The sequence below is a fragment of the Lupinus angustifolius genome, chromosome LG07 (genome assembly GCF_001865875.1).
Source record: "Lupinus angustifolius cultivar Tanjil chromosome LG07, LupAngTanjil_v1.0, whole genome shotgun sequence".
In the NCBI taxonomy this organism is placed as follows: Eukaryota; Viridiplantae; Streptophyta; class Magnoliopsida; order Fabales; family Fabaceae; genus Lupinus; species Lupinus angustifolius.
This window is the reverse complement of record NC_032015.1, coordinates 18,157,871-18,179,858: the sequence shown is the minus strand read 5'-3', so window position 1 is coordinate 18,179,858 and position 21,988 is coordinate 18,157,871. Positions and strand designations below refer to the sequence as shown.

Here is a 21,988-nt window from a genome sequence, read left to right as displayed (position 1 = left end):
AGCCTTGATGAAGTTGCTGATATATTAACTAAACCCCTTCCTTATCTACTTGATTGATTGTCGACAAAGTCACTAGGACGTACACAAAGTTCACATAAGAATCTAATCGATTACGAAAAATGGGATCGGATTTTGCGGTTTTTTCTTCTGCAGTACCTCGCCGTGACATGAGCGTGAAAGGAGGAATCCGTTTTTTTTATTACTTATAAGGGCTAAAATCATTTATTTTGGCTTTTTGGCCCCATATTGTAGGGTGGATCTCGATATAGATAACAATCAAATACGATCCTTAACCCTACCGAGTATATAATTTATCACACACTTAATAATTTATCAAATGTTGAATTTGGATCAAATATATAAAAAGAATGTGGATGAAAAATGGAAGTGAGTACATAATATTAAAAAAATGGTGGATGAATGAAAGCACAAGAAAATGAGTGTAACAGCTATCTATATAACATGTTCATACGTTTACAATGGGCTAGTTTCTCACATCAAAATTTTTGAGAATTTTGGTTAATCCAATTATTAGGGTTTCCAAAAGTGTTGTTCTTTTTTATATTCTACTATAAATTGATAATCGAATTAGCTTTTTCTCTTATCAGAGGAGTGAAGAATCTGATTTAGGTCCTCGCTCTCTTTTTTCCTTCTCTCGCTTTTGGAACTCTCTCATGAAAGATAAAATGGAAGTTGATTTAGCCTCTGATTCTCTATCGCTCAAGCCTCGTGATCGAATTGTTAGGGTACAACTGTTTTTCCCTGATTATTGTCGTTTCTTTTATTTCTTCAAATTCACACTTGATTGGTGTTTATTTCACTGATTAGTTTAGGTTTTTTGAATGATTGAATCTTTGTTGATTAGTTTGTTTTCCTCACTTTTGAGTTAAGTTAATTTTTGTTCACAAGTGCAGATTTTTTATATTATTTGTTTGTTTAATTTCTTATGTTGATGAGTTTTCATGTTAATACGTGCTTTAAGCATTCTTCAGAGGTTTGCTTAATTTGGGATTCTCTTCAAATTCACCTTGGATTACTGTTTAATTTAGGGTTTTTCGAACTATCGTTGATCAATTTAGGCCATTGTAATTTATTTACCCTTTTGATTTGAATAAATTGTTGTTCAAAATGTAGATTACTGATCTTTTATATCCTTTAATTTTTATGTTGATGAGTTTTGCATGTTAATGTGTGTTTATGGTATACTTCAGAGGCTTGCTCAGTTTGGAGTTCCTGAGGAGCAGCTTGACCAGCCTGGTTTGGTTGCTTTTGTTAAGGATAAGAGGGAGCTGATACCTGAGCTGGTGTCTGTCATATTGCCTACAGATGTGGAAGTGGGTGAAGCATTGCCAAATTCTAAGTCGGGTTCGAAGAAATTGCCTTTGGGTATTACTATGAAGAAGACTTTCCGTCAGAGCATGTTGTGGTTGCAGTGGTTGATGTTTGAGGGTGACCCGGGTGCTACCCTGAAAGGCCTTTCCGAGATGTCTGTTGGGCAGAGGGGCGTGTGTGGGGCTGTTTGGGGAATTAATGATATAGCTTACAGGTGCAGGACGTGTGAACATGATCCAACTTGTGCAATTTGTGCTCCTTGTTTTGAGAACGGGGATCACAAGGGCCATGATTACTGTGTTATATACACGGGTGGTGGGTGTTGTGATTGCGGGGATGTGACGGCATGGAAACGTGAGGGTTTCTGCTCGAAGCATAAGGGTGCCGAGCAGGTACAACCCCTTCCAGAGGACTTGTCAAACTCTGTTGCGCCTGTGCTTGGTTCTCTGTTTACTTGTTGGAATGACAGACTAAAGCTTGCGAGTGATTCTGCCATGTCCGCAGAAAGAAAGAAGGCGGCAAATGAACTAACTGCTGCTGTAGTTGATATGCTTTTAGATTTTTGCAAGCATAGTGAGAGTTTGCTCATTTTTGTTGCTAGGTCATTGTTCTCTTCTACTAGTTTATTGAACATTCTGGTGAGAGCTGAGAGGTTTTTAAGTGATGTTGTTATAAGGAAACTCCATGAGCTACTCCTGAAGTTGTTGGGAGAACCTAATTATAAGTACGAGTTTGCCAAGGTTTTTCTCACTTACTATCCAACTGTTGTAAATGAAGCCATAGAAGAGTTCAGTGACCTTCCTATGAAGAAGTACCCACTACTTTGCATGTTCTCTGTGCAAATACTTACAGTGCCCACCCTCACCCTGCGTCTAGTGAAGGAAATCGACCTACTAACCATGCTGTTTGGATGTTTCGAAAAAATTTTAAATTCTTGTGCTGAAGATGGACACTTTCAGGTAATGATTTTAGTGCCTATTTTTCATTTGAATTTTTTTACTATTCCTACTACTAAAGCATATCTATAAAATAGTAGTTTGATGGATATAATGTCTATATGTGCAAGCAAAATGACTGTTTGTTTCACTCTTATCCTTTTAAATAGCTATGTTGTTCTTCCTGTGGAATTGGTTACTGATTTTATATTAATGAAATATAGCTATCTTTTTAATCTTCTTTCATGATGTTTTGTTGAAGAAATATAGAATCCTTTTGCAGATTTCCAGGTGGGCAAATTTATATGAGACCACAATACGTGTTGTTGAAGATATTCGTTTTGTTATGAGCCATGTGGTGGTGCCCAAATATGTAACCAATAACCATAAAGATATCTCAAGAACATGGTTGAGACTCCTGTCCATTCTGCAAGGGATGAGCCCTCAAAAGAGAGAAACAGGTCAGCATGTAGAAGAAGAAAATGAGAATGTCAACTTGCCTTTTGTTTTAGACCACTCTATTGCAAATATTCATTCTCTATTAGTGGATGGGGCATTTTCTGATTCTAGCAAGGGAGAGACGGAGGATGAAATTGTTTTGAGCTCAAAAAAACATGAATCAGATGATGGAGATAACCTAAGACATGCGAAGGTAGGGAGGCTATCCCAAGAAAGCTCTGCATGTTTTGTGACCAGTAGGAACAGTGCCTTTTCTTCACCAGAGGTTCCTGAGACAAATTCCAATGCCTCTTCTCATCTTCATCTTCCACATCCTGTCACATGGTTGATATATGAGTGTTTAAGGACTATTGAGCATTGCTTGGGAGTTGAGAGTAATCCAGATGCACTTCCTAACAAGTTTAACAGTGGTAGTGTCTATGATGGCAATTTTTCAGCATTTAAGAGAACAATTTCTAATTTCAGAAGAGGTAAATATACTTTCGGCAAGCTTGCAAGTTCAAGTGATGGCTCGGATATGAGTAAGAATGCATTGAAGGATGGTAAAGTGAAAGCAGATGGTGAAATTAATTCAGAAAACAGTGGCACTCGTCTTGGTTTTGATGATAATGCAATGGAAGAGGATTTTCCCACAGAATTAGATGGTCTGCGTATTCTATCATCGCCTGATTGGCCACAGATTGTCTATGATGTTAGTTCACAAGATATATCTCTACATATTCCATTACATAGGTTGCTATCCATGCTGTTACAAAAGGCACTGACAAGATATTTTAATGACCCTCAAGTGCCAGATGTGACTGATGTTTGTTTTACTAACTCATTGTCAACAATCTACACTGATTTCTTTGGACTTGCTTTACGTGGAAGTCATCCTTATGGTTTCTCTGCCTTTATAATGGAGCATCCACTGCGGATTAGAGTATTTTGTGCTGAAGTTCATGCTGGAATGTGGCGAAAAAATGGAGATGCTGCTTTACTATCTTATGAATGGTATAGATCAGTTCGCTGGTAAGTCAGTTCCATTGCTGTATCTATGGAATAGAGTCCATCCATCGTGTTATGTTATATAAGTTAATTCTGCAGGTCTGAACAAGGTCTGGAGCTTGATCTTTTTCTTCTTCAGTGTTGTGCTGCATTGGCTCCAGAAGATGAATATGTCAGCAGAATTCTAGATCGCTTTGGATTGTCAAACTACTTGTCTCTGAATCTGGAGCGGTCTAGCGAGTATGTTCTGATCATCTACAACATGGCAACCTTTTCATGCATATCTGTTATTTGAAATGCTTAGAATGTACAGTATTATAGTAAGTTAATGCTTATTATACAAGTTCTTGAAAGATAAAAAAACTGTTTTCTTGACTGGACCTGTTTCATTATCATGCTTTAGCAGCCTTATTGGTCACTCTGTTGTTTTTTATGCCAACTCAAGGACCAATGCTTTGAAAAGAATGAAGTGTTAGTGGATGCCCTTCAGTTATATATCTTGACAAATGCTAAAGTTTTGCTTGTTTCCTTTTACCGGAGTCTGATCAATATCTTATGTTCAAGGAAGCTTAGGTTAAAATCTCAATGAAAACCATATTTCACTCGTGTTCTATTATGTCGTGCTCATATATCATCCTCCTATGTTTTTTTGCCAATTCGTTTGATCATGTAAAGATAATTAGTTTAATGACTTCTTTCTTATTTACATTTTACAGATATGAACCTGTTTTAGTCCAGGAAATGCTTACTCTTATTATTCAGATAGTAAAAGAAAGGCGCTTTTGTGGGTTAAATACTGCTGAAAGTTTGAAAAGAGAACTAATTTACAAGTTAGCCGTTGGAGATGCTACTCACAGTCAATTAGTGAAGTCCCTTCCTCGTGATCTCTCCAAGTTTGAACAGCTTCAAGATATTTTGGATACTGTTGCTGTTTATTCTAATCCGTCTGGCTTTAATCAGGTTCAGTTGACTGTTTAAGAAGTTTTCTCACTTTCTTCTTTTAGCTTATACTTATCTAGATTTTCATGCTATATTAGGGTATGTATTCTCTGAGATGGCCATTCTGGAAAGAATTGGATTTGTATCATCCTAGATGGAACTCAAAGGATTTACAAGTTGCCGAAGAAAGATATGCACGCTTCTGTGGTGGCTCTGCATTAACTACTCAGTTGCCCCAATGGACCAAAATCCATCCTCCCCTGAAGGGGATAGCTGGAATAGCCACCTGCAAAGTTGTTTTACAGATAATCCGTGCAGTGCTATTTTATGCTGTTTTCACTTTTAAATCTGCTGAATCTCGTGCTCCTGATGGTGTTCTCTTACCTGCACTGCATTTGCTATCATTATCATTAGATATCTGTTTTCAGCAGAAAGAATCTAGTGAGAATACATGTCATCATGTAGCACAGACTCCTATAATAGCCTCCTCTCTAGAAATAATTGATGCAAATGCTTTTGACGGTGTTGGTGAACAAAGCTTGTTGTCACTTCTTGTTGTGTTGATGGAAATGAACAAGAAGGACACTGTAGACAACTTTGTAGAAGCAGGTGGTTTCAGTGTATCTGCTTTAAGTGAAAGTTTACTGAAGAAATTTGCTGAAATTGACAACAGGTGCTTGACCAAGTTGCAAAAACTGGCCCCTGAAGTTGTGAACAATATTTCTGGATCCAGTCCAACTAGAGACTCAGGAGTCTCATTTTCAGCTTCTGATAGTGAGAGACGCAAGGCAAAAGCTAGAGAGAGGCAGGCTGCAATAATGGTAGATTGCTGTATTATTTCTTTTTCATTTGGTGATATTGAAGAACCATTATATACGTATATTCTGTTTGTTTCTCATGTGATTTTCTTGCATGAGTAATCTGAGAATATATTTAAATTGTAGAATATTTTGGAAGACATGCTTTGAATACCTTCCAGTTGTGTAGTTTACATTGCTAAGGGAAGGCATCTGATTGTAAATGTTTTCCATGCTTTATTTACTTTTTATTATGAAAGACAGCCTGTTCTGTTGCAGTGTTGCACCAATTTCATTGCCTTCACTCTCTGAATCAGTGCCTTGGTTTACTTGCTTTCTAATGCAGGCAAAGATGAGAGCCCAGCAAACAAATTTTTTGGCGAGCATTGATTCCACTGTTGACTCTAGTTCTCAAGTTGATCACGAAGAAGGTGACTTAGACACCACTGAAAATGAGGCTGAAGAATCTAAACAAGTTCTTTGCTCTCTATGTCATGACCACAGTTCAGAACATCCAATTTCATTTTTGGTCCTTATTCAGGTATTTTCACATATGGCAGTAGTATACCTGCTGTGAACTAATCAAGTATAGGTTCCAGTTTGTTACATTGCACTTCTGTTAGTTTAATTCAGTGTCACTTGTTTTAGTCTATCTGGTCTAATTCATGCATTTTCTTTTCTACTTATAAGAAATCTAGGCTTGTGAGGTCTGTTGACATGGGTCCCCTATCATGGGCCCAAATTTGCCGATCAGATAAAGGACAGATGCCTACTACCACCAAGGTGACAGCTACATCGGCTATGAACTGGAACTCGGGTAGTTCAGGATCAACTTCATCTTCCCACTTAACTCAGTTAGTTCAGATTGCTGCCAATGAACTAGCTTCTAGTGGGGATCCTGGGGAAGCTATGAACTGGAACTCGGGTAGTTCAGGAACGAGTTCAGCTTCCCACTTAACTCAGTTAGTTCAGATTGCTGCCAATGAACTAGCTTCTAGTGGGCATCCTGGGGAAGTTAATGCTTTTCTGCAGTATGTCAAGAATCAGTTCCCATCCTTGGGAAATTTTCAGCTCCCAGACACATCTTATGATGAAAAAGAAAAGACGCCATATACTTTTGACACTTTAGAACAGAGTATGTACTTCTCCATTCGTGACGAAATGCATGATTTTGCGTTGTCTTCAAATTTGGTGAATGAGGATGAGAAAGTTCCAACAACTGGAGGGAATTCAAATATTATAAAAGATACCGGATCTGTGTTGCGCGGGAAATATTCAAGTGATCTTGTGAGAGAGATGTTAGAAAAATCTTCTGCGTCTGAAATTGCTTGTGAGAATGCTTCTGTGGAATCAGCATCACAGCATCAAGTATATGATGGATTTGGCCCTATAGATTGTGATGGAGTCCATCTTTCTTCATGTGGGCATGCAGTACATCAAGGGTGTCTTGACCGATATTTGTCTTCATTAAAAGAAAGGTATGTTTCATCTATAGTTATCTTATATTTATGATCTCTGAATGCCTCTCCTAGTCACCTTGTTTACCACATTTAAAGTGTCTTGGACTGGTCTTTTGATATCAACCAGCCCTTGTGCAAATCCTTGTTTTTAACTGTTGCATTCTTCAGTAAATTTACTCCAAATAAGTGATGTTTAAAATTTTAAATTCATTGGCAGTAATATTTTGATTTCTTTACTGTATTTCATGGAATAGCATTTGTGTGTTTACATGAATAATTTCACAGAACAGGGAAATTCACATTCTTTACATTTTCTAATTTTTCGCTAAGAATAAATTGAACAAAAGAAGCCTAAAGCCCTAAAGTAAACTCAAGACCTCCTTCTTGACAATTTGATTAACGTCTGAAATAAGTGTGAACAAGGAATCAATATCCTGCAATTTTAAGCTCTGTCACCTATTCATAAACATCAACTCAGTCCTTCAATTAATTCAAATTTGATGAACCTGGCCATGAATCAATATCTTGCAATTCTTGCACCATGGATATGTATTACACCCACATATGCAGAAATGATAAAACTGTAATGAATAGGTGATCAAATTTCTTCACATTGTAGGGACTATTATTGTTATTATGACTTACTATATAAGATGCTTTAATAAGCTTTAATACTATTCTCACAGATTTGTTAGAAGAATTGTTTTTGAAGGAGGACATATTGCTGACCCCGATCAGGTAAAAGTTTTCTTCAAATATCATATTTCATCTTGTATGGGTTGATGAAAACTATAGGTTATGGTGTCTCATTCTCTTATTTTTTTAAAGGGGGAGTTCCTCTGCCCAGTGTGTCGCCGACTTGTAAATTGTGTCATGCCGACACTATCTGGAGAATTACAGAAGTCTTCTGAGCAGTCTATTGGCTTAAGCATTAGGTCAATACATACAGAATCCCCTTTAGGTGGATCGAGTGAAGTGACTTATTCACTCCGCCTTAAAGAAGCTTTAAAGCTCTTGCAATCTGCTGCCAGTACAGTTGGGAAAGATAAATTCCTGAAAGCCATTCCTTTGCAGCAGATTGATAGAACTAGACCAAATCTTGAAACTTTCTCCCAGGTGCTTTCTAAAATGTATGTCCCAGGCAAACAAGATGAGTTATCAAGATTTGCCAGATTAAACCACTCAATGATGATGTGGGACACTCTTAAGTACTCGTTGATGTCAGTGGAGATTGCTGCACGTTGTGGAAGGACTTCTTTGACACCAAACTTTGCTCTTAGTGCCATGTATGATGAACTCAAATCTTCGAGCGGCTTTATATTATCCTTGTTACTGAAACTTGTTCAAAAGACACGGAGTAAGAACTCTCTTCATGTGCTTCAAAGATTCAGAGGTGTTCAGCTCTTTGCGGAATCAATTTGCTCAGGGATTTCCCTGCATCTTGCAAGTAATGACATGTCTGGGAGAGGTATAGTTCTTGTTCTTAGTTCTGGTTCTTTTTTGTGCATGCTAGAAAATTTTGCTTGAGTTTATTCTCAATTTTTTTATCTCTTTAGTGTTTGTATGTGCTGCTGATTGTACTATTTTGTTACTGCTATCCGTATGTATCCACAGGTGATATGTTGTCTATCTTAAAGCGTATCGGAAACGACATCTCAGACATCGATAAACGCTTTTGGAAACAGGCTTCAGATCCGATACTTGCTCATGACCCTTTCTCAACATTGATGTGGATTCTCTTTTGTCTTCCACACCCAATTTTGTCATGTGAAGAATACTTGTTATCCCTTGTGCACGTTTTCTATCTAGTAGCTGTAACCCAGGTTGGTTACTTTGCTCTCCTCAATTTAATTAAATAGCGTGTTCTCTGTTTGAGTGTATATTTCCTAATCCATTTTAATCTGGATGCAGGCCATAATTTTGTATTATGAGAAATCTCAGCATAAACCAAGTGAATCAGGCCTTTCAAGTTGCCTGATTACTGACATATATAAAGTTATCAGTGTATCTGGATGTCGTCAGCAGTGCTTTGTGTCAAACTATTTTGATCCTAATGTTGATATTAAAGATGTAATTAGAAGGTTTAGTTTCCCTTACTTGCGAAGATGTGCATTGTTATGGAAAATACTCTATTCCTCTATCCCAGCGCCCTTCTCTGATGAAGAAAGTATGTTGGATAAATTATGGAATGCCCCAAATGACACAATGGACCGGGCTAATATTGAACTGTTTGAGGTCACCAAAATTCAAGAGCTTGAGCATATGTTTAAAATTCCCTCTCTTGATGTGGTTCTAAAGGATGAAGTTTCAAGATCTTCAGTCGCTATTTGGTGTCGTCGTTTTTTCAAGCAATCTGATTCTCATGGTATTCAGCATAATTTGTATGTAACACCTGCAGTTCCATTTGAGTTGATGAGATTGCCAAATGTTTATCAGGATCTTTTGAGGAGGTAATTTAATTAGTGTATTTTTTAATGTGTTATGTAAGGCACCTTGTTACTATTTTTTAGATTCATACATCATCTATTATGAGCAGGTGTATCAAACAGCGATGCCCTGAATGTGAAACTACTCTTCATGAGCCTGCATTGTGCTTGCTGTGTGGTAGATTGTGTTCTCCAAGTTGGAAATTATGCTGCAGGTTTGTTTTATACCAATTTCATCATTTGAACATATAAAGATTCATATGGTAGACAAAAGTATAAACATTTGAACATATAAACATTCTTTTTTTTTATTCTACCTCATCCTCTTAATTATAGTTAACAAATGTACTGAATATTTAAGGCAGAATAAGGAAACAATCATAACATTAAGATTTCAATTAGATGCCAAGCTGGAAATACTGATAGTTGACCATTATATTTTATATGTGAAGTTATTCTTTCTGCTGCATATATGATTCCATGTCAGGAGTGCTAGACTGACTTTAGAATTAAAACTAATAGTCGTAGATCATGCAACGGTGTTTAGAAGAATTGCATGAATGCATGGTATTTCTACTTTGGCTTCATTGCGATTATTCTTTCCCTCTATTTTTATAGAAAATAAAAAAAAACTAATTAGGTAGAAGAGTATAGAAAAAGGGATAGAGCCATGCAACAAAGCATGTCAATTCCTCTGCAATTTACCATAGAAACCTCACTAAGAAACCCATGGGCAGTGCATCAAAGGGATGCCAAAAGAGCAACCTATTTGAACTGAAACAAAGTCTAGAGTCGAAAAAGGGTCAAAAAAATCTACTGTTCTTTTTTCTCTTGATCCCAACAAAAAAGACAGAATGTAGGATTTGGCCTTTCTCTCCTAACGATTCTATCTGGTATCTGCTAATGGCTAGTTTGTGTAGGTTATAAAAGTAAGGATTTCTTTGTTTGATAATTAAGAAATTTGTTGTAATATAAATGGCTGTTTGAGAAGTTAGTCACTGTTGATGTTACTTCCATGACATGATATACTATGTATAGTATATTTATTGCATAAGAGTCAAACTAGATGGACTTCACTGCTGCACATTGGTAATTTTATTCAGATATTGTCTAGTGGTTTCATTTTATTAGTTTTTTAGTTCTTATTTTGGAGTAGAAAAATTCTAGTCTGATTCATTTATACTTCTCATGCAATATTTTTTAGTGAAAATTTAAAGCATTTCCTTTGTTACGTTTTTAGGGCAAGTGGATGTCAAACTCATGCAGCAACCTGTGGAGCTGGTACCGGAGTGTTTCTGTTGATTAGGGTATGTTGGAATTTTTTTAAACTTCCAATCAGCTTGGGTTGTCTTCCTCTTTTTTGGTTTTTCCCTTTTTCTAGATTTCTTATTTTAGTGACCATTTGCTTGGGTACCGAGGGAATAATGAGTTGTGCTTATATATTGACAGAGAACAACAATCCTACTACAGAGATCTGCACGTCAGGCTCCCTGGCCTTCTCCCTATCTGGATGCTTTTGGTGAGGAGGTAAGTTTCCCTTTTAAATAGGACTATCACAATATTGATAAAACACTTCATGTCTCAATAATATCAATTATTCAGATTCTATCTCTTCTCTCTTTCATCAAACCTCAACAATATCAGCAAAGCAAATAATTTCTCATCATTCATGATTGTTTGTTTTGGAATTCTGTTTATGATGTACTTAGAATGTAACTGGAGTTAGAAGTTCAGAATTGTCATATTTCCATTTCTTTAAATATCTTTTATTTGTAATATTCTATATTTTAGGATGTCGAGATGAACCGGGGCAAGCCTCTTTACCTGAATGAGGAACGTTATGCTGCTCTGACCTATATGGTAATGAAGTATTCGATCTTCAGCCTCATCTGCCTTTCAATCTTACGTAAATTAATAAATAATTAAAATTGGTATTTTTTTTAATTTGCCTAGGTTGCTTCTCACGGTCTTGACCGTAGTTCCAAGGTTCTTGGCCAGACTACTCTCGGTACCTTCTTCCAGATTTAGTTCAACATTTACATGTTGAGTAATAATGACAAGGTCTGACATGTGAATTAGCATCTCTTCTCTCTTGGCTTTCTTTCTCTCCTTTCATGTCTTCTGAAGAATTGTATGTTGGCCACCCTGTCAATGCAGAAATTTAGCGAAAAAATCTCCGGAAGGTGGGAATTGGTTCTGGAAATGCTAATGTATTATGCATACATATGACTAATCAAAAGATCCTAGTCCAAACTGTCTCTCATTCAGGTTTGCATGTTGTAAGCAATTTTTTTGTTTTTGTCAATTTGTATGTCTTAATTTTATTGCTATTAGAAGGTTGTTTTTTACTTGGATGATTGGATCTAGTTAATCAATTGCTTCCTATAAAAACTTGCAAACAGTTATATTCAAATCTCTACTCATTATTCTGCACCATTTTACTATGGTTTCAATAGTATTTCAGTAAAAGCTAATTTCATTTACCCGTAATCCACAACCCATTTACAAATTCTTTAGTTTTTGGCATTGAACTTTATCTTAGTATCCCTTCATGTATGCTTCGCCATCCATTTCTATTCCTTAAACTGTCCAGGACGAAGACGGAGTATAATTGATGAGATGATGTCATTGGATTCGAATAACCCATTAATTCTTGTTGCGGCATCCCCACCTAGGAATCTAGATTTGATTGTCTATTATGATTTTTTACTGTCAGTTTTTGAGGGACATATCGGTTGAAAGCTTCCCTTGTTGGCTTAGAGGAGGTTTACATGGAGCAACAACAACTTGAGTTTATTGCTTAGGAGTGGGGTTTAGGTTAAAGAGTGGAAACTCTTTTTATGACCCCAAGTCATTCAAATCAGAAATCTATTTTTTCCAACTTCCCTATATTGGAACATGCACAATTCTTCTGTTCAGCCTTATACTTGTTTTGGCATGCAATTCTCTGAAACAATCACCTGTAGAGTGTAGCTGTCAATGTTTACCATTGCAACATATCAATTGTTCCTTTGACTGGTTATCTTGCTTTTTATTGAACACTGAAGCAAAATATTGAGATTCTATTTATTCATACTTACCAATGGTTTATCTCTTTTCACACATCAACAGATTGATACAATAGCTGCAATAATATTTAAGTTGTCTCCTGTTGGAAAATCTACCTGCTGGACATGGTGTACAGTTTTTCACAATGCTAAAATAGCAGCAAGCTTTCTTTGGCTTCATGCCATAAGGCAAGTCTTCTATGAAGTATGTGTATAGTTGTGTGTGTATATATATATATCAATATGATAGTGAGAGGAGCAATTTCTTTGTGGTTCATTTTGGTGAATGATGTTCTTAATAACACTTACTCCAGTAGTGGTTTAAGATGTTTGAGAAAACAACCATGTTGGTTCTTTTATCTTTCCCTTTCCATCTCTTTATACATATATTTTGTTGTCAATATTTTGGTTTGCTTTTAGCATAATTGTGAATGCTTACAGACTAATAATAAAATTTGGGATGTTTTTTCCTTTTTATTTTTTAATTTTTAGTAAGTGTATCCCCTCACCTTTTTGGGTAAGGAACTAATTTCTTTCGGGGTTCGTGGCTGCCCCTCCTAACAAGTGTCACTCTCAGGAATCGAACTCTAAGTCTTGGGAGCACATCTTTTGTCCATAATTTGTGTTACACCATGTGCCATAAGCTATGATTGGTCAGAAAATGACTTAATAATTAAATTTTAACTTAATATATTTTTTCAACTAATCACAATCTCATGACACATAGATTATCAATCAGTGTAGTATAGCAAATGTGTACCCTTTGACGTTGGGAATTCATGAGGTTTTATACTATTGGACCAATGTGTTGGTGGATGTTTTTTACTTTTTATTCTCAAGAGCATGATGGCTTGTGATAATTTCATCGTATAGTATTTAATTTTTATTTGTATTTCCACTGCATATCTTATAAAATCATTAAATATTGAGAAATTTAATAATAGATAATGTTCATGGGAAGTCGATAATTTTTTAAAATTATCTACTTATTTTATAATTTTATGATGCATGCTACAAATATCTAGGGTTGTTTATTCTTAATTTTTTTTTATATAAATTGTTCTGGCATTCTATAGCAAAATATATCCGTAATGTTCATGCATAGAATAATAAATGAGAAATTTAATAAACTAATTCTATAGAATTTTTATGGTTGTCTGGTATCTGTTTTTTTTAAGGTATGGTATTTACCAAAAAATTACTAATCTAAATTAGAGTTGGCCATGTGAAAGTTCACTTTATCAAGAATTAACGCTGAAGTATTTTTACCAAACATTTAAATTATTTTCATATACTACATTTGGTTACGTAAATTATATATTCCTACATTTACAAAAATTATATATTCCTACATTTAGACGAATATTATATTCTAATAGTTGTAAATAAAAAAAATTGATGCTCTTTAATGTAAAAAACTTGCACTCTCCATATATAAATTGCTTTCTCAATATGATATAGCTGTATTATTTATTTCAAGGAAATCACTAAATCTGTGTCACACATGAAATTAAGATAAAAAGTTGGTTTAATACATATCTTCATACAAATTAATAGTAGATAATGTACAAATTAATTATGGATGGTGTACTGATTATATATAAATCTTTATACCGACAATGCATAGATATTAAATTGAAGTAAAGTAGTTTATAAGGAACAGAAAACTTAGAAGGGAAGGTTGAGAACAAAGAAATCATTAATGAAGTAAAACATCATATGGCAAATTCAAAGAGAATCCCTCTGAAAATGGTTTCTTTAGTATAATAATGTTTCATTAGTACATTAAATTAAACCAGTAGGTGCCATAATTATTGAGAATGTGAGGACATTGATAAAACTTTTGAAGATGATTTATTCTTCCTAGGACTTAACTGTACAAATCTTGTAAATACAGCTAGCTAGTTATGTAATGTATATCCACAAATAAATGGGATTTCTCAATTCTCTTATTCTACACATCCCAGACCCCTATTTTGTTGCTGAACTATGTTCATATATTATCTTCAGAAAATTGGTAAACTTAGTCAAACAATTTAGATGAATAATCAGACAAGGACTAAACAATTTAGAGCAGCAAGTCCTTCCATAATCCCTACAAAAAAATTCACAACACATATAAGCCAAGTTAGAGTGATTATTGATCAGACAAGGACTAAAAGTCGGCTAACTACACGAGGTTCCCATCTAGTGGGATCTATGGAGGATAGATGTGCACAGCTTATACTTGCAAGCAAAGAGGTCCGTGACAATACTACTAAAAATTGGAAACCTAGTGCACGAAGTAGCGTTTCTCTACAAGTTGAGGTTGTTTCCAGGATTTGAATGCATAACCTCTGAGTACAAGAAAAGCACACTATCATTGACAATACTATGCCACTAGTTCTAGTGGAGTGAGTTTGTTGTTATGGAAAAATCTCATACCTATAACAGAAACTGTGCTCTTCACTGTGTTACAGTAATTCCTATGATGCATTACAGCTTAAGAAGAAATATATAATATAATTCAATACATTAAAACAGAAGAATGATTAGAATGGACTTACAATATAAGCACTATGTCACTACCAATTTTGTGTCATGCAGACAATCTTCAGACATAACATTGTTCCTCTTTCCAGATTTTTCCATTGCATTGATACTGCAATCATTCTTCTCTTTGTCAAAGGCAAACTCGAGTTGTTTTTCTACACACTTGATAACCGCTGTTCGCTTGGATCTCAACCGGTATGGTGGAGATGCATTGAACGCCTTACTGTTAGGAATGTCACTTTCATTGCCATGGCCAACTGGACTCTCGGCAAACCTCCCAACTTCAGAACCAGACTTACCATAATATCTCGCCGGTTCATTAGAAGCTTGCAAACCATTATCAAGTTTCAAAACTTTAGTAGGAGATGTTTCTGATAGGACTCCAGTCCTTCTCCTCCTCAATATGGAAGGAGTATTCGGAAAAGTATTAGCAGCCTTTTTCAATATTGATTCGGGTGATTCTCTGCATAATTCACTACCCTTCACACTTGGTGGAGTAAATAAACTAATAGGAGACAACATTGACTCATTATGCAGACATAAGTTATTTAGAGAAAGAGAATCTAAAGGAACTGAACCTTCTAAGTAAGGTGGCTCATAACACAAAGAACCACATGATGGACTTTCTTGTGGAAGAGATGTTCTGATTAACCTGCTACTGCTCATTTCACCATTGTTTGCAAAATGCGTAATAGTTAAGTTTCTGTTGAGGCCGGAATTCTCAAATTTTGGCCCACAAGTTACTCCATGATTAGCTCCGGACAGTGGTTCTGAGCAGCCACAGTTGAGATCAATGTTGGACGATCCAGGATTGCATTCTACACAATCAGAATCAGCAGATTCATTTGCAGGAACACTTGAAGAATCGCCAACTTCTCTTACTATTTCCGAGGACTCTAACCGATTCTTGCCACTGTCATCTAGTTTACTAATGGCAGTAGTTTCAGAAGATGTTTCAACAGCTCCATTTAACTCTTTATTCGAAGAAACAAGTAGTGTTTTAGTAGCAGATGGTCTAATTGAATCTCTGACAACAACTTGTGTATTGTTCTTTGAAATTGGTGGAAGTCTTCCTGTAGCTATATAAAAATCCAACTTTTTCTTTAAAGAACTATTCCAATGGTTCTTTATTGCATTGTCAGTCCTGCAGAAGAAAGTTTGCATAGACATATTTGTAAGAAACAATTAAACAAGTTATCATTGGTAACAAATTCTTATTCCCTAACAATGCCACATAAAGGAGAGTGGGAATTTACTGTGTGGAAATCAATAACTCTATCTCTATGAAAACAAAATCTTGTAGGAGAAAGAGGCTTTGTAAGTGTAAGAATATGTGAAAGCATCTCATAATATCTTAAATTATCTTATAGAAAATATCTAGAGAATACTTAGATATAGATAAAATATAGCATATTATGATGATTATATCTTATATTTATTTAGAGCATATTGTAAGATCTATTAGGATTGGTAGTACTTTATTTTATCCTTTATGATTTGTATCCTTAATTAGAAGTCTAGCATTAGCATAAATAAGGGCAGATGCTAATGCAGAAGGTTCACACTTCAGAAAATGTAGCTAATATGTTAACCAAATCAGTTATCATAGACAAATTCAACCATTGCCTAAGCGTGTTAAATATTCACTTATGCTAGACTATGAAGCGCCCCAACCCAACCGTAGAAAATGGAGACTGATGATATTCGTCAAGGTGGAGATTATTGTACAATGGCTTATACTCCAAAGGACCGGACCTTTTCTCTAGAAAATAGAGATACAAGTTATGTGTTTGGGCTGATGTAAAAGGATTGAGGTATATGGCTATATGTTTACATTTTATGTAAACCTAATGGCAAGAACAACAACCACAAACACAAATCTTTGTTCTCTAATACAAAGTGATAGCCACTCAACGCTATCAGGAACGTAAGCACAAATTGACCTAACATCGTTACCAAATTCCTTATGTTATTCTCTATTGTCCTATTCTTTTTTAGTATTTGATCGTTCAGTTATTCCTAACACTAACTAATTCTTAATCCTTGTATTTTAATAATGTTTCCCTATTAAATATGTGGAGAGAATGGGATTATCTCTTTTTAGTTTGTTGATGTGTCTTGCTCTTATGTTAAGGATCATTCCTTATCCTCTGACATCATTGCAATTGTTTTGTTTATATTTTTCTCTCTTAATCAAGTTCTCTCTCTATATATATACATGCATAGCTAGAAACAGCTTCTTCGCTCGCGATGGTAAGGTTGCGTACATCTAACTTCCTAAGATCCGACTAGGTAGGAACCTCATCCACCAGGCTGCCCTCTTTTATATATATACGTGTGTAGTTATATCGAGACATGGAGCAAGAGAATTAGATCGAAATTAAAAAACATGTTAAAAATCTGTTGAGGACAATAACCAAAGATGATACTTCACAATTAACATAATAACATAAAGATTCAATACCATGATTTCTTCTGTGACCTTAATTTTCGATACAACTGCAGAGTTAGTACGAAAGCATACCTTCCCGGAAGGACCTTAGCTATTTCAGCCCATTTGTTCCCATGTATACTATGAGCATTCATCAAGGCCAATTCCTCTTCCACAGTCCAAGCATCCTTCTTTATGTCGGGATTAAGATGATTGTGCCACCTGTAAACATTTGAAAATAAAAACCACTGTAACTCGAGTATCTCATAGGCAAAGCAAGTTGAAGAAATAAATATCACATTAACTTAAGGTGACCTACCGTTCTCGGCACTGTTTCCCTATTCGACCAGGCAAAGACTTGGCTATCAAAGACCATTTTGTAGGCCCGTGTTCTGACACCAATTCAACAATTTTATCATCCTCCTGTAAGCCAAGCAAGAGAAGTTAATGCTTGAAAAGGTTGTAGGAAAACTTCAAATAAAAAAGATGACGAAAAGGTTAAAGATTCAACCTCTTGTGTCCAAGGTCCTTTAACAAGTTCCGGATTCAGTACTTTTTGCCATCTGTGGAGACACTGAACTTCTGATCTATCAGGAAAAAACTCAGCTGCATTGCACATTTTAAAGTGGTGTAACAAAATTTAGCATAATGTTTTAATTAAGCACTTACTACTGAACCACGTGAACAAATTCATATGGTCACAAAATAAATTACAACAACGAATTATATAATGTAAGGCTCAAATAGAGGTTTGGTAGTTTTGATTCGTTCTGGCTTTTCTGCGTTCCAAAACGAATTATCACTTCCGATTATAATCAAGTCTGCATCGCCACCTAAAATTTATAAATCAAATATGAAGGTCCTCAATGAATTTTTGAGCTACATATCTCCATAGCAAAAGCAAGGTAGCAATAACAACTGATATCAGAGACACTAAGTACTAACTATGGTAAATGTTAACAAATACCTATTTTCTTCCAACTCTTTCCCTTAAAAGTTGCAACAGCATTCCTTAACGTCTCATCCTGCAGCAAGTTCAAGAAAATATGAAGAACAATTATTAACTTTTATACAAGCCGCGATTACTGATACTGACAAACACACACAGATCTTGGACTCAACTTATAGATTGGTTGGTATAAAGCCTATTTTAACAGATAGTAAATCAACTGAGCTTAATTCGCTATTCATTCAGCTTAACAACAAGCAAAAACATATCTAACGAAAAATTAAAATTAAAAAGCTAAGTAAGATAAGAAAAACTGTCTCCGAAGAGTTAAAACTGACCTCTTGTGCTGTCCAACCTCCCTTTGCACGCCTTATAGGGCCAGTGGTCCTTCTGTACAAAAGAATATTCACATATAATGAAAATCAATGCATCAATATCTCACTGAAAACACAGTATAAAGGGAATAAGCTACTATTGCATAATGTGAAATTAATGTATTAAACCATTAATACATACACATAAAACATGTGGTAAAGCACATTACCCGAATTGGAAGAAAAAAAAAAGTAACGAACTTAACGAATGTTACCGATGAGAGGGCGACATCAGTGTTGAACTACATATAGCTGGAGACTTGTGAATTATACTGCCGCCGCCTTCGGATACAGAAGAGCAAGAAGCAGCAGCAGATTGCTTATTCTCCTGACAACACTCCTCCGATTTCACCTCAGCCATATTATCCTTCTAGAATCATCACCAAGACCCAAAATTATAATCAATCAAAAACTATAACCAATAAAAATTTCACAAACCCATAACCCAAAAACCACATACCAATCAACAAAACCCTAAAAACCCAGCTTAAATTGCAAAAATTTCAAAACTTTCGCAGTAAAATACAATTTTAAACAAAACCCAGATCTTATAATCCATAATCAAATCAAAAACCTTCACCTTTAACTTATTCTTATTACGTTTTTTTTTAAAACATTACAGGGTTTTCACCCTATTAATTCAAATTGAAGTCTTTCGTTTCGTTGCAAAGATAAACGGAAATAGTAGATACAAATCAAATCAAGGGAAGGAACAAAACTGAAAATTAAATAGCAAAATAAAAAAAACATAAATCAAGAACACAAAAAAACGTGAATTTATTCGAAGAGTGAATGAAGTACCTATGGTTGAAGAAAAGTGGCGGGAATCGAAGTGAAGCTCATAGAAGAGAGAGAGAAGACCAAGATTGTTTTGCTTCTCTCTCTTTCTCTCTGTATAAACTCTACAGTTTCGAAAAAATCCTCGAACGTTGAAACAATGGAAAATTTTAATTGAAAATTAAATAAAATAAAAATGGAACGTATTTATGTTTTTATTTTTATTTATTATATAATTGATAACAATGTATTAATATAGTGGTACAATACCTATTAAATCTTAAAAATAATAGAATATTTCGATTCCTGATAACGATAATTATTGATATACATATCGAAAGAGATCAGTTATTTAATATACGAAGAGTGATATTCTTAGTGTACCAAAAAAATATTATATATTTGTGTGTAACGAATAGTAGCACCGACGTTGCCGTTAAAAAGGGTTGATTAACTTTTATAAATCCGTCAATTAACGGCTGGTCCTAGACGTTATGAGATACAAGTTTGAACGTAAACTACTTTAAAATTTAATTATTAAATATTTTTATAACCAATCACAAGTACATGACATATAGAGTGAGACAAACTATGAGACTGCAGATGTATTCCCGAAGTTAGAAAGGTAGAAGCAGTTTTGAAGTTGAAAAAGAGAATTTATTAATTGTGAGACAGTACTGTGCATAAATTAATTTTAGGAGCTGTGGGTCACTTCTTTTTAAAGGAAAAATCAAAATTGTTAATTGATTATTGATTCTCTTTTATATTTTAAAATTTGTTTAAATTCTTTAAATATATTTTAGGGAAAGCTAATCACAGATAAACCAAAAGGTTTAAAAATTGTTTCACGAGGGATATACTAAAAAATGGATTAGTTTCATATTAATAGAATGATGAAATATTCTTACATATATAAAAAAAATTAACAAGAACAATGCATAAAGTTCAATGGTTGAACTAAGAAGAAATTGGTCTAATGGAGTAAGGCATCACTAGATTTCTATGATGATCAAAAAGTAAATGATTCAATTCCTATGAGCGACATTTATTGGGACGACCAACCACGAACCCTATAAAAATTAGTTCATTACTCAAAAGATGAAAGAATACACTTGCTAATACAAAAAAAAATTCAATATGTCATACCACCTTCAATTAAATGTTAGATGCATGTTTGACTTTTAATATATTTCCTTTTAATTTACAACACATCCAAATATAATTTGAGAAACAGATTATACATACATAATATAAGAATTTTTAACATTATCAATAAAGTGTAAAGTTTATACACTGACATTGTAAAGATTTATACACATGCATCATATTATTCACCATTCATTTAAATTATTTTTTTGAAAAGTCAACATTGATTTAATATCAATGATAGATAATGCAATAATAATATATAAAATTAATATACTGTCAGTGCATACATTTTTTCTCTTATCAATTTATATCCATCATTTAACATTATAGATATATATATTTACGATGAATAATATCTTACATCATAAATAGATACAACATTGACCAATGATATAAAGCAATTTTGAGCCAAATGGGTTGGGTAGGAGATGCTGGGGGTTTAAACTTTAAAGTGATTTCAGGTTCCCAAAAGTTGGAAGTTTGAAATGTTAAGAAGATACATTAATTACAAATTAATTAACTATTAATTAGTTTATATGTTGCTTTTGGAATGTTAGATGAACGGTTCAAAAAGGGTCATTTATGATCAAAGATTAAACGGTCTGTTTGGTTGATCCTGCAAATATATTTGGGTCTCACATGTGTCGTATCATTCATCTCTAATTGGTTGAAAAAATTTATTTAATAATTAACTGTTTTTTGACCAATTACACCTGATGGCATGTGCAATGACATAACTTTTGGAACAACAGATGTGTACTCGTAAACAATAACATGGGTTACTTTCCGTTAGAAAAAAATTAGAACCAGGGAGAACATAATTTATTCTATCTACCAAAAACGTATTAGTCTAGTGATATGAGGTCGTGATAATTCTCTGCGATAACCAAAAGATAATGGTCCAATTCTTAGAAGTTGAGTAATACTTGTTAGAGGAACCATCACGGATCCCGAAAGGATTGAAATTTTTTATCATTTTCTATTTTATGAGGAGTTAGAATTGTGTATACTATATAGATTATAGATTGAAATAATTCAATTAAAATATGAAATAATTTTAAGACAAATAGATGTATTGAACTGATTCTTCAAAACAACAAGTATGGAACTGATTTGTAAATAAATTTAGAAATTATTCGCCTTTTGTAAGGAGACATTATAAATTATTATTTTTCTTAGATAAGTTTAAAAGGGTATATTATAAGAACACATTACAATATCAAATACACTTGCTGTATTTTAATCATTCTATTTTAAAATGTAGTATAAACATTAACAATTATTTGAATGTATGATTCATCTTGTTCCTTTTATGATAGCTTATTTATATCTTAATGAATAAAGCAAAAAAAACACATGTTTCAAGTATCAAAAAATTAAAGATTATATATATA

At 34.4% G+C, this 21,988-nt stretch overlaps 2 protein-coding genes across 5 annotated transcripts; one reads left to right on the top strand and one right to left on the bottom strand.

Moving 5' to 3' along the window:
* On the top strand, positions 423 to 12,659 carry LOC109352582 (E3 ubiquitin-protein ligase PRT6-like). 3 transcript variants are annotated; one of them, XM_019594679.1, is made up of 19 exons: positions 423 to 746; positions 1,212 to 2,291; positions 2,551 to 3,737; positions 3,813 to 3,953; positions 4,430 to 4,673; positions 4,751 to 5,473; positions 5,796 to 5,990; positions 6,140 to 6,927; positions 7,596 to 7,647; positions 7,738 to 8,377; positions 8,524 to 8,732; positions 8,821 to 9,359; positions 9,446 to 9,550; positions 10,576 to 10,642; positions 10,785 to 10,862; positions 11,127 to 11,195; positions 11,289 to 11,396; positions 11,493 to 11,603; positions 12,460 to 12,659. In XM_019594679.1, exons 1-17 carry the CDS (start codon positions 675 to 677, stop codon positions 11,361 to 11,363), a joined length of 6,264 nt encoding a protein of 2,087 aa, XP_019450224.1. In that variant the 5' UTR covers positions 423 to 674; the 3' UTR covers positions 11,364 to 11,396; positions 11,493 to 11,603; positions 12,460 to 12,659. The 3 variants fall into 3 exon arrangements, with proteins under 3 accessions (XP_019450224.1, XP_019450222.1, XP_019450223.1); XM_019594677.1 differs by having other exon boundaries at positions 12,447 to 12,659; XM_019594678.1 differs by having other exon boundaries at positions 11,493 to 11,614; positions 12,447 to 12,659.
* LOC109352581 lies at positions 14,214 to 19,609 on the bottom strand. Of its 2 annotated transcripts, XM_019594675.1 has the most exons (10): positions 19,470 to 19,609; positions 18,884 to 19,038; positions 18,633 to 18,684; positions 18,313 to 18,370; positions 17,857 to 17,951; positions 17,665 to 17,768; positions 17,439 to 17,567; positions 15,708 to 16,058; positions 14,929 to 15,662; positions 14,214 to 14,477 (listed from the first exon to the last, which is right to left on the bottom strand). In XM_019594675.1, the coding sequence occupies exons 2-9, from the start codon at positions 19,027 to 19,029 to the stop codon at positions 14,939 to 14,941; spliced, it is 1,659 nt and encodes a 552-aa protein (XP_019450220.1). In that variant the 5' UTR covers positions 19,030 to 19,038; positions 19,470 to 19,609; the 3' UTR covers positions 14,214 to 14,477; positions 14,929 to 14,938. The 2 variants fall into 2 exon arrangements, with proteins under 2 accessions (XP_019450220.1, XP_019450219.1); XM_019594674.1 differs by having other exon boundaries at positions 14,929 to 16,058.